Here is a 12,943-nt window from a genome sequence, read left to right on the forward strand (position 1 = left end):
AGAGAGAGAGAGAGAGAGAGAGAGAGAGAGAGAGAGAGAGCAGAGACTTCAAAGAATTGGTCTTGGCCAGGGAAGTGTATATAGGCCATCCATCTGAGAGCAGAAAAGCCTCTACACAAGGCACAGGCACAGGCAGGCTTGAAGGACACAGCGACCTTGAGTCCCCTCCTGGGCTGCATGGTCTCTCCAGCAGGGTGTGGCAGATCTATTCCTTCCTCTTTCTGCCTGCACCCTCAGCTTCCCAGGAATCATCACTTAACTGAGAGACGCAGTTCAGACTTTCCAGACGCAGATCAGATGTTTAACAACTCCTGATCTCATGGGTTATGGCGTCCTGTATCACTGAAAGACCCCTTTCAGGGGTGGGAAATGGGCTGGGCCCATGTCCCCAAAGCCATCTTCCACAAGAGGGACTCCTGTGAGCGCAAACAGGCAGGTTCCCTCTCCTGCCTTAGAGAAAAACACATCTGGAGTTTATGTACAACTTTAAGAAAAGGAATTTCTCAGTCAGGACACCAGGGCATGGAGTTCTCAAGGCCTCTCCCAAACACTGGCTTCACACCCTTGGCAAGAACGACCCTGGCACCCTCAGGCTTTGTCTCCCTCTTCCCTGTATTCTGGGGCCCAGTGCCACTCGCGGGGCTCGCACCTCCTACAGCCCCACCCCTAGCTCCAGTCCTCCGGGTCTCAGGCACTTAGCTCCTTTCTTGTGGCAGCTAATCCCTCGCTGATGTGCTCATGATTTTAGTCAAAGTCACTCACCCAGAAACTATTTAGTGAGTACCCCTGCTGTGTAAGCCCCGGGTCAGCAGACAGCAATGTCACGGAAGTGGGTCAGACCCTGACCATGCAGAGCCGAGGGGGAGGAGAAACAAGAAAGGCTCCCTCAGAGGCCGAAGTCACTGACTTTCTGGTGGCGCTAATTGCTCCCCAAAACTTTCCTAGGGTTCTGAAGCCCTTGCTCCTCGCTGGGGGGTGGGGCAAGCAGTCTTCACCTGTGCACTTCCATTAAACAAACAACCAACATCAAAAAAAACCCAAAGCCACTCTGTGTGCTTCCAAATTTCCCCTCCAAGGCCAGGCCCAGTTTGTTCCTCCTCCTTTTCCTCCTTCTCTCCCTCCTCCTCTCCTTCCCACTCTTCCTCCTTTCCTCTTCTTCCTCCCTTCCCCTCCTCTTGTGTTCTCTCTTTCCTCTCCTCTTTCTTTTTTCCTCCTCACATTATTCCTTCCCTCCTTTTCCTTTCCTTCTGTTTCTTTTCTTTTCTTTTCTTTTCTTCTCTTCCCTTCCCCCCCTCTCTTTCTCTCTGTCTCTTTCTCTCTTTCTTTCCTTTTTTTGTAAAACAGGGTCTTCTGTAGCCCAGGCTAGCCCAGAACTCACTTTACAGTTGAGGTTAACCTTGAGTTTCTGAGCCTCCTGCTTCTATCTCCCAAGTGCTGGAACTGCAGATGTGTGCCACTGCCCCTAGCTTGTCTGAGTCTGTTTCAACAGTTGGGCCCACAGTATGCACCTCTTCCACTACAGACCAAAGGGGCCATTATTTGTGGCATTTCTCATGAGGAGGGCTAGCTTGTGACATACTAAGTGTACATGGGGCCACAGCACCTTAGGGAAGTCTCTGATGCAGTGGTCCAACATGTGGTAAGATAAACCATGAGTGGGCAGGAGGGAGGGGCTGTGATAGGGAAGGGCCCAGCAGAAGTGGCCGGGGCAGGGTCAGACAGTGAAAAGGACAAGGTCCCTGGGATGCTCAGGGTGGGAGCAGGCTGGTGATAGGAAGCTGGTCATAGCCACAAGCACAATGGCAGGAATATCACTTGAGGGGCCGGTGAGTGCTGGTCACATTGCTAGGATTATTCCAGTTATTCTCCACCAGAATTCAGAGAAGTGGATGCCATCATTTCTACTTAATTAGTAGGAAAACTGAGTCTCACAGAGGTTACTGCATTGCCAATACAATTACTGCTAATAATTTGCAGCATCAAGAGATGAACCCAGCTCTGGCCTCTCTACAATGTTAACGGTCTCTCCAGTTTCTTTTGAAATCTTTCTTTGGGTGTGGAGGTAGACCCTGCCTCTGACTTAGTGTGTCCTGTAGAGGGTGCTTCAGTAGGACTTAGTAGGACTCAGTAGGACCACACTCACAGTGGAGTGTAATCTGTGAGGCCAGGACCCTCAGTGGGGACACTCCTGGGATGTCCACTGCTGGGGTCTCTGTGATGGTGACTTTGCTTGGAGCTCCCCATGAACCTGATCATATTTCTGTTTCTTTACATGGGCAGAGTGGGAGCCAGGCACGGTGGTGCACACCTGTAATCTCTGAGCTAGGAGTGTGATGCAGGAGGATGTCTCAGATTGGAGCTAGTTTTGTAGCTAGATTTAGCTCAGTGAGTAGAGGGCTGGCCCAGCATAACAGAGGCCCCATTCAAGCCCCAGTCCTCTCCGATGATGTTGCGACAGCAGCAGCACCCTGGCCTGTAATCTCAGACACACCAGACTTCATCCTCATCTTGTGTCTCAGACCCTGGAGGCCCATCTGGGCTGCACTTCACCCCCATCTCCAACAGACCCTGCTTGATCTTCTAACCTCAAGTATGACAATGTGGTCAGGGACCTGGGCATGGGACAGTATGTAGCCAGCTCTCCCCAGACAACTCACCTGCACCAGGGCTTTCTGAGGTGTCCACCAACTCCCCATTTTTATCTGTGAACTGTAGGTTTGCACTTCATCACCATCAAGCCCCCTCCCAATTCTAAGACTTTTGGAATAGTTTGTAGTGCTGCCTCAGAGCCTCTGTGACCTCCGTTCAACCTTGCGCATGGTAAGCACTTGTTGAGCCAAACCCCAGATTAGACATTTCTCAGAGAGCAAAGTAATTCCCCCATGGGGTTCATACATGCCCCCGAAGTGACCAGTTCCTGCTGTCCATGGGCTCCCAGAAAACATCCACTCAGTGACAATGTTTGTCATTTTGTCGTAGAAGTGGGTACAGACAGCAAGTCCAGGAATTGGTGAATTGTGAAGAGAGCTAATCCAGCCCCATGTAACACTCTAAAGCCCACAGCAAGCACCCCTCCCCCCCGCCCCCAACAACAACAACCCAACCTCCATGCCCAGCTCCCAGCGGTTGGTGAGGCTGTCCTGGCCAGGGCACCGGGCCTGCCAGGCTATTACAGTCTGCTCACCTGCCACCAAAATCTCAAGATCTTAATGAGGCCCTAGGGGGTTGTGTACAAATGCTACCTCCCTGCCCCAGCCTTTATAAAGGAGCCTGAGAGGTGCCCTGCTCTACTGGAGCCTCAAGGTCTGTCCGGAAGGGCTCGTGGGGAGGCGGGGATGGGGGTTGGGAGGGGGGCCCTCGGGGAGCGGGCAGGGGAGGGGCAGCTCTAGGTGTTCTCACACAGTCCTTAGCTGCCACCACCCTGCTGCTGTGAAGCACACAGGTCCCTGTTTGAGCTTCATCGCCAAGCCTCCTCTCTCCATCATACCTCAGATTCCCCCCGCCCCCTTTCTTTCTCATTTGCTGGTTTCTCCCAGGATTTCCACGAAATCACTCACACCCATCGCTATTTCTCTCGAGCCTCAATCCCCTACCTTCCCTTTCGTCCTTCTCCTGCCCTCCTCCTCCATGCCTCCCTTGCTGCTTAACTAGAAACAAAAGTGAGTTTGTTTTGTGGGGAAGAGGATACTGGAGGAGATCCGCAGCCAGGGTAGCAGCCACAGAAGCAGGCTGGGGCCAGAGGCAGCACCAACCTCCGGAGACTCCAGCGCTCAGCTGTTCCAGGGAGCAGGTACTGCCCAGACAGGCTGGTGCTCGTATAGACCCCTGCCCTGCCTGTGCTTTCTAATCTGCTATCTCTTAAGGATCTGTCCATTGATTTGCCTTCTCCTGGCCTTGAAGGATGTGGAAGATTGCAGATATACAAAATAGGGGACAGAGGTCTAAAGGATGGTACGGTCCTTGTTTTCAGAGAACTGTGTGTGTGATCTGATGTGACTGGGCTTGGGCACAGCAGAGCCAAGGATGCACTAGGCTAGGTCCAGATTGCTGGTGATGGTTTGAACCATATCACCAAACTCAAGCTTTAGGTAATGAAGAGCCACCCAAGGCTTTTCAACTGAAAATCCACGAGAGCAAATCTACATTTGAGTTGCTGTCGGGCTAGGGATGTAGCCCAGTGGTGGAGTGCGTGCTAAGTGCATACAGGTCCTGGGTCCCGTTCCTAGCAAGGCAAATCCAAAACTGAGCAGTAGCTAATAGACTGATCCCATAGGGAATTGGCTTGTGTCTTCAGAAGCAAACAGCCATAGTCATCTCCCAATTTGAAGGGAGAAAAGAGAAAACAATGAGGTTTTTGTTTGTCTGTTCTGTTTTAGGATGGTTGGTTATATATTTGTATATTTATTTATTTAGGAGATAGGATCTCTCTTTGTAGCCCTGGCTTTCTGGAAACTCACAATGTAGACCAAGCTGGCTTCAACCTCAAAGAGATCCTTTTGCATCTGCCTCCCAGGAGCTAGGATTAAAGGTGCATTGCCATAAAGGCACTATGCCTACACAAATTACCTTTTTTTTTTTTAAATGAAATTTCCTTAAACTCAATAAGCCAGTGGAATAAGTTTAAAACAATAGAAACATTTCAAACTCAGATACATCTAGATCAATGACGTCCATTGTGGGTCTATAGCCACAGAAGCTACTAGCACTTTTTTCTGCTAGGAAAATTGTTTCTACCCTGTGTGGACCAGGTCCCCCTCAGAGAACACTGTGATTCTGGAAGTCCGCTGCACAAGCTTGCTAGGAATATTTAAAGAGTGAACTCGGCTGCTGCCGGGCCATGGATGGGGTACCTAGAGATGATGAGGCTAGGGAGGCATCAGGGGCTGTTGGACGAGGTGCTGAGGACGGTTTGTGGAGGAAGGATTGGCCCCAAGGGTGGTTGGCGGCAGGGTACAGGCTAGCAGAGAGGAATCTAGTGGACTTCACATCCGCATGCCTTTATTTCCTCTCGGAAGTGGGCTAGAAGCCGAAAAGGCTTACTGAGAGGGACTAATGGTTGGGGCTGGCTCTGAGGGGCACAGGAAGGGTGCAGACAAGGCCAAGCGGAAGGTTCCATGGCCAGAGGCTTTCTTCCATGAGTGCTGAGCCTGCATCCTGGGGTTGGTGGCGGTAAGAGGCAATAGGGCAATCTGTGGTCTAAGCCTTGTGACAGGTGTATCATGCTCACACGTAAGCGCCAACTGTGTGACTCATGTCCAGGTGGACTGTGTCCCCTACCTCTGGGACTCCAGGACACATTCAACATGAAGATGATCGTGGTCCGTGGGTCCTTGTCTGGGTGCTGCTGAATGCCTGGCTCTACCGGGAAGTTTCAGGGGTGAGAGAGGTTAGAAGGTTTGAAAAGAGTTCTTCAAAATACTGACAGGGAAGGACCAAGTGATCAATAATTGAAGGCAGAAGTCGGAGAAACCGAAGAGATAAGAGACTCAGAAGAGGTGGGAAAGCTTCATGAGGTCTGCGGACAGTTGGTGGGAGGTTGAGTGAGGGGCTGATGAGCAGGGAGTAGTCTGGAAAACATGGAGGAGATGGGAGGAGCCAGGGGAGCCAGGGATGCCTTCAGGCCATCTTTTGACATCTTGTCATCCCCCTGGGCAGCTCACTGAGCTGCAGCCGCACTGCCCTTCGAATGCTCATGGGCATGCTCACCACAGGGCATCTACAACACACTTCCCTCCCTCTGTGTCCAAGTCACATTTCAAATGCAATTTTCAGAGGGGCTTTGTGGCCAGCCTACTCTATAGCTTCCTGTTTTCCTTGGTTGTTTTGTCTTTTCTCTCCCCTTCCCTCCCCTCCCCTTCCCCCCCCTTCCCTTTTCTTTTCTTTTCTTTTCTTTTCTTTTCTTTTCTTTTCTTTTCTTTTCTTTTCTTTTCTTTTCCCTCACCACTCTCCCAAACGGTTGTTTATGGATTTGTTTACCTGTTGTTTCCAGTCCTGCCATAGCAAGCACGTGGATCATTTCCACAGCTTTATTTCCCAGTCCCAAGGACAATGCCTGGCGCTGAGCTACTAGACAACGGGAAGAGGGAGGGAGTGGAAAGGAGGCTCCTGAGAAATGTTCAGGAGGTGGCTTCCAGTAGGTCACTGTGAGGAGGCAGGACACCCAGGAATCAGGCCCCCCCTCACCAGTGTGAAAGCCCACAGGGTGCTCTAGCCCCGCCTTTCCGTGTACCCTCTGCATCCTCGTGACCGCTGACTGGCTCGGGACCCAGCAGAGCAAAAGAGAGTTCTAGGCTTTTGTGCATAGTGTTGTGTTCTGCATTTCACTTTCCCAGTCCTGGATCCTGCCGCTGCTGTGCTTTTGGCCATTCCCCAGCCTTCACTGTCACTTATAAGACCCTGGAATCTAAACACAGCCCAAATTCCTTCTTATCTCAAAGATTAACACCTGCAATCCAGTCCAAAGAGACAAGAGTTCAGCTGACCCAGAAAATGGACTGAGCCTCACAGAATGGAGAAATACCCCTCCCTTGCCCGGGTGCCTGCTCCGTTCCTGTGGGCCTTGGGGCCCTCCTGGCCTTTGGGCACTTGGTAGACCCAACTTCTTCATGTTTTTCAGGGTCTCCAGCTGCTGAGCAGCTGCAGGACATCCTGGGGGAGGAAGATGAGGCTCCCAACCCCACCCTCTTCACAGAGATGGACACTCTACAGCATGATGGGGACCAGATGGAGTGGAAAGAGTCAGCCAGGTGAGAGGGAGTCTGGACAGAGGAAGGGGCGTGGCCAGGGCCCAGGCTGGGCCGAATCTCCTGCTGGGAAAGTGGTGTCAAAGCCTGAGTCCTGTGGTGAGCACCTTCCCAGCTGCCAGTTTCTGTGTCTAGAACTCTAAACCATAGGGAGCAAACATAAATGATGGTTGTTGTTGTCAAAGAAACGACACTTCAAAAGCCGAGGGGCTAGCTCAGTCGGCAAAGTGCTTGTTTGGAGAAACCGGGACCTGAATTCTGTCTCCAGAATCCATGTAAAATAATCTAACAGTGGTGCTGTGTGCTTGTAACTTCAGTGACAGCCAGGGGATGAAGATATGCCCATTCCAGGAGCTGAGGCCAGCCAGCCTAGCCTAAGGAAGTTCCAGACCAATGAGAGGGTCTAAAAATGGTGGGCAGAACCAAGAAACAGGCTTGTTCTTGCATCTTGAAATACATACCTGCACACACATGTGCACTCTCACATACATGAATAGGGAGAGAGAGAGAGAGAGAGAGAGAAAATGCATGATGGAATAGTGACCTATGCAACAACCCTGCAAAACTATAAAACCATATATTCTTCAATGTCAAGTGGTTCAAACTAAATGCTATGGAAAGGAATGTTCCAGTCCGGCTGGAGTACACAGGGAGGACTTCCTGGAGGAGGAAGAGACGTAGGACTGGATGACTCATCATTCTCAGCAGAGTTTGGACAAGCAGAGTGGGCCTACAGAGGTGGAGCCGTGGAAGAAAGCAAGAGGGTGTAAGGAGCTGGCTTGGTGGATAAAGTGCTAGCCGGGCGACTGTGAGAACTGGAGCTTAGACCCCTGGGATCCATGTAAAAGCCAGACAGGAGCAGTGGTCATCCGTAATCTCAGCCAAGGAGCAGAGACAGAAGCTCCCCAGGACAAGTGACTACCTAGACTAGCCAGAAGCTGTGCACTGAGCTCTGGTTAAGGTTTACCTCAATAAACAGAATGGAGAGCAATTGAGGAAGGCTTCAGATGTCAACTACAGGCCTACACACACACACACACACACACAAACACTCTTACCCCCATACACTCATATAAACACATACACACTCGTACACACATGTGTACACACACACACAGTTACTTGTACCCATATACACTCATATACACACTCATACACACATGTACATACACACACATATCACACATGCACACGTGAATGCACACACATGAATGCACACACATGCACACAATACATACTCACACACACTAACATGCATATGCATGCATACACATACACACACACTTGTACACACTCCACACAAGCATGTAGATGCCAAAAAGAGGGCATGGAGAGAGAGTCCCACGAGTGTGGAAGGGAAGGAGGAGGACCCCGTCTAGAAGGGTAGTGGAGATGCATGGTGAAGACAGGAGTGGAAGTTGGGTCTGAGTAACATTTGTGCTGTGACTGGGACAGAGGGACGGACCTCTGAACCAAACAGAGCAGGTTAGTAGTCCCACGTGCTACCCAAAACCCAAGAAGCAGGGAGGGAAAGACAGGACAGCAGGGGAGACCCCAGGGCTGCTGAGTGTTGGAAGAGCTTTTGCCTGGTTTCAATTACCCCCCTCCTTCCCGGAAAACGAACAACGTTGCCTGTGTTTGGTTTCATTTTGTTTTCTGAGACAGAGTTTCTCTGTGTAACCTTGGCTGACTTGGAACTCACTTTGTAGACTAGGTTGGCCTTGAACTCAAGAGATCTACCTGCCTCTGCCTCCTGGGTGCTGGGATTAAAGGCATGCGCCATCACTGCCTGACAATAATAATTTTTTTTAGCCTCTATCCAGGTGGGATGTGTGTAGGTGAGTGTGTTTTCCTGTCTTGAGGCACACATACACCAGTGTGTGCGCGTGCGTGTGCGTGTGCGTGTGCATGTGTGTAGTACCAAGGTTAATACCAGGAATCTTTTCTCAGTTGCCCTCCACTTTGTATTCTGAGACAGGGTTTTTCTCTTGGAGCCAGAGCTTACCAACTGTATCCAGAGTTTACCTGCTCAGCTAGTCTGGCCACGGTAGCTCTCCAGCTTGCTCTACTTCCCCTGCACTGAGACAAACGAGATGTCACACTCACCTGGCTTTTACATGGTGCTGGAGCTCTAGTCCTCACACCTGAATAGCAATCACTTCATCTGCTGAGCCATCTCTTCATTCAGGGAAAACCATTTTGATTTTATCAAATTAAAACCCAGGCTATGGCTGTGTCTCCATTGGTAAAGGATGTACCTAGCACACAAGTCCTCGGTTTGATTCCCAGCACCACATAATCTAACCATGGAAGCACACCGCTGAAACCCCAGCACGGAGGAGGTGGCGATGGGAAGACCAGAAGTTCAAGGTCCTTCTCAGCTACGTAGTCTGTTTAAGGCCAGCATGGAATAACTGAGACTCTGTCTCGAAAAACAAAACAAAACGTGATTAAATTAGGATTCAATCAACTAATTTCCACAGAGAGAAATTAGATACTATAAAGTAGTGGTTCTTAACATTCCTAATGCTGAGACCCCTCAATACAGTTCCTCATGTTGTGGTGACCCCTAATTATTTTCATTGCTACTTCATAACTGTAATTTTCCTGCTGTTACGAATTATAATATAAATATCTGCTATGCAGGCTATCTAATATTTGACCCTTGTAAAAATGCATAAACTAACAACTCCCAGTGGTGCCCAGGGCAGGGTCTGCATGGGACCACTCTGACACCGGGAGTCTGACAGCTCCCTCCATGGCCTGGATAGTTGCTGGGCAAAGGGAAGAACATAGTTCCACATCTCAGACCTCTCTGCCCCTTCTCTGCTGCAAAGGCATCTGGAAGAAGGGCCACTAAGAGGAATAACGTCCTGTGGTCCTCCTGAAGGAACCAACCAATCAGCTCCACAGCCCACAGTTGTGCCCAGTCCCCCCATGCAGGCCCAAGAGCCTATTCTCATCCATGGTTCACTGAACCCCAATGTGCTGAGACTGCAGGCTCACCCCATTCAAGCCCCACAGTGACCCTGAGGAGGGCAGAGCTGAAACCTGACTTTGTAGATGGGTTGAGGTGCAGAAGGACTAGTAGTTTGCCAAGGGCCAGAGAATCAAGAGGTCAAGCCCGGATGGTCCCCCCACCCCCAACCTGTCTGACCCTCCAGCTTGAGGTCTCTTGGCCTTTGCTATGCTCTCCCAAGCTTATTAACCATTTCCCTCCACCCCCTAGCCCGTTCCTGGGACACCGTTTGGCTTTTAGGGGAAGACCTAGGGCTGAAGGCAATTCTTTTGGAGTTGGAGCTAAATACCCACAGCTACAGAGCCTGGGACCTCTAACCAGGGTTCACAAGATGGGAAAGGGCAGTTCGGATTGCCAGGGCTCCTCGGAGATGGAGAGGGACTGCCTTCTCCACCTCCCTGGGCAGAGAGAGTACTTACCCCAACCCCCCCCCCCTTCACTGACAGTTTGTGCCTTCAATTCTGACACTCCCAAAGCAGACCAGATCAATCTCTGTGAGTTCAAGGCCATACCTTAGCAAGCTCCAGGCTAGGTAGGACTACACAGTGGTACCTTGTTGTAAAAAAATAAAAACAAAAATAAAAGCAAAACAACACCCCAAAAAGAAACAAAAACAAAAAAGACCAATAACAACAATTTAAAGCAAGCAAGCAAGCAAGCACAACCCAAAACAACCCACCACCAATCAACCAAAACCGAACAACCACAAAGACAAAAGTCGACATGCTTAGTCAGGCCTGCTTGGGATTTGTCATGGCTAACATTCCTCCCAGCTAACAGACTGTAGGACCCATGTCTGGGAAGCCAGAAGTCTCAGAAGTTTCCAGACTCAAAGAATCAGCAAATCCCAGTGGATTCTGGGCCTCTGGAGTAACAGAAGACAACTGAAGGTGTCTCTTACAGACCCCATGCCCTGGCATTAGGGGACTAATCACACATCAAAGAGAGTGGCGGAGGGGTCGCCTTCATAAAAGTACTTAATTTGCTGCAGGGACTGCTTGCTTTATTGAGTTAGGAGCTTAAGAGAGTGAAAATCTCAAATCCGCAAGGAATTTTCCCTGGCGGTGCTTTGTCGGGGGTTTATTAGTTTAGGGGACATTTCAGGCTCTTGAAGGAGTCACTGCTGTGTAGATTTAAGTGGCTTTTGGAGATCTGCTGAGCCTTGCCCCCGTGCACATAATCGGGACTGTATGTGCAGTGGCGCGTCTGATGTGATCGATGGTGGAAGGCCAGGCTGTTAATAAGATAGACTGTTATTAATTCTGTCTCTTTGGCATTCCGACATGGGGTCGGGGGGGTGGTCTGTCTGTCTGCTCACTAATAATGACCTTGACTGAGGGAGTTGCTGAATCAGGTGAGGTAGGGGTGATCCCCTCGTTTTATGAGCAAATAAATCACCCCAAACCCCAACCTTTTTCAAACCGATGCCTGCCTGACTGAAGGAGAAGAGGCTGGAAGGAGAACAGCCCAGGTTGGAACGCACCCAAGAGTGGAGGACTCTTCAGGGTGATTCAGAAATAACTAGAGCTTAACACTCAAGAGCCTTGAGAACACGCTCCAAATCCAGGCTGCTCTGGCCTCCGCTCAGCAGCCTGAGAGCAAGAACTTGCCAGAAAGTTCTTAGGAGATGCATATGCTCTGAGAACATTCTTGTCACGACAAGAAAAGAGTTGAAAGGTGCATGTGAAGTGGGCCAGCTTAGCTGAATTGGAGTGCTTGCTCTCCTTTTTGACAGTGTCTCATACAGCCCAGGCTGGCCTCAGACTTGTTGTGTGGCTATGGAGGATGGTTTTGGAGCCTTGCTCCTCCTGCTGTCTGGTGCACATGGTGCTAGGGGTTGAGCCCAGGACTTCATGCACTCTAGGCCAGCTCTCCATCAACTGAGCTACATCCCTCGTTCCTCATTAGGACACTTTCTCGAAAGTTCTGAATTGTTCTCCACACGTCAGCAGGATGGAGGGAACCTGGGCTCCCACATCAGCCTTGAACCCGCTCTCATTTACGATCCTGCATAAAGCTCTTTTAGAATATGTCCCTTCTCTGCATGGGACTGAAAGCTTCTCCAGCCCTCTGGGTCGGCCTTCTAGGGACAGAACTACCCCCCTTTATAAATCAGAGGAGGAAGCTAAGGCCACTCAGTGTGGAAGTCAACAAACTTCCTTCACTCACTCAAGTAATAGTTACTAAGGTCTTCCTGACTATAAGCCTTGAGCCATTTAAAAATGGAACATGGCAGATGCTGTCGTTGTTTAATTGGCTTCTGTGTAGTGAGGCACAAAGTCACATCAGGGCATACTTGGAAATGAGGGCAGTGTGGATGCATAGAGGCATGAGAGGGTCAAGGAAGCCTTCCAGGAGGAAGGGTGTTTACACCAAGACAGGAGGGTGGATCAGAGTTAGCACAGCAAAGATAGGCAACGAGGGAGAGGCCCCAGGAGCAAGGGCTGGAGAGTGGCCTGGTATTACTTAGCAGGTACCTAATAGATGAAATGGGGTATTTTCAGGCCTAAAAATCAAGCCAGAAAGGAGAGGCCAAGCTGGGTGCTGAGAATTTGGGGACCTGAAAGGGTTTATGGGAAAAGACAGAATAGTTCTTTATGTTAGACAGACTATTTGGTTTTAGTGCTGAGAAGAGATCAAAGGAAAAGGCTTGGACTGGGGAGCTGGCTCAGTGGTGAAGCACAGGCGGCACCAGGTGAGCTCTGTGTTTGGAAGTCGGATGAGCATTTGTGCTGAGGGCCTTGTCCAAGAGCGGAAGTCTCTGGAGCAGAGCACAGGATGGAGGGAAGTCTTCATTCAGCTTTTTAAAAATTTATTTATCTATTTAATTTTTGAGACAAAGTCCAGGCTGACCTTGAGTTTACTACGTAGTGGAGGATGACCTTGAACTTCTAACTCTCCTACGTCCCTCCACCTGAGAGCGGAGATTAAGGTGTGGGTCACCATAACACTTGCAGACAGTGTGTTGTGTGATTATACAAGTTTCTGTGTGTGTACATGCACAGGTACATGTGTGTAAGCATGTGTGTGGAGGTCGGAGGTCAACATTAGGTGTCTTCCTCAATCGCTCTCCATGTTACCTTTGAGGGCTCTCTCACTGAACCTGGGGTTCACCAGTTGACCAGGCTGGCTAGGGGCAGCTCTAGAGATCTGCCTATCTCTGCCCTGCTACCTTTTCCCC

The 12,943-nt window shown here is 50.1% G+C and overlaps 1 protein-coding gene across 1 annotated transcript in view; it reads left to right on the top strand.

Annotated features, from left to right (window-relative positions):
* The window catches only part of Slc4a5 (solute carrier family 4 member 5), a 76,461-nt gene that overhangs the window by 9,242 nt on the left and 54,276 nt on the right, over positions 1–12,943 (top strand). The window contains exon 3 of the mRNA XM_021164247.1: positions 6,617–6,746. Within this exon, the coding sequence (XP_021019906.1) occupies positions 6,617–6,746 (130 nt within the window). The remainder of the gene's footprint in view (positions 1–6,616; positions 6,747–12,943) is intronic.

The sequence above is a fragment of the Mus caroli genome, chromosome 6, assembly GCF_900094665.2.
Source record: "Mus caroli chromosome 6, CAROLI_EIJ_v1.1, whole genome shotgun sequence".
NCBI classification, from domain to species: domain Eukaryota; kingdom Metazoa; phylum Chordata; class Mammalia; order Rodentia; family Muridae; genus Mus; species Mus caroli.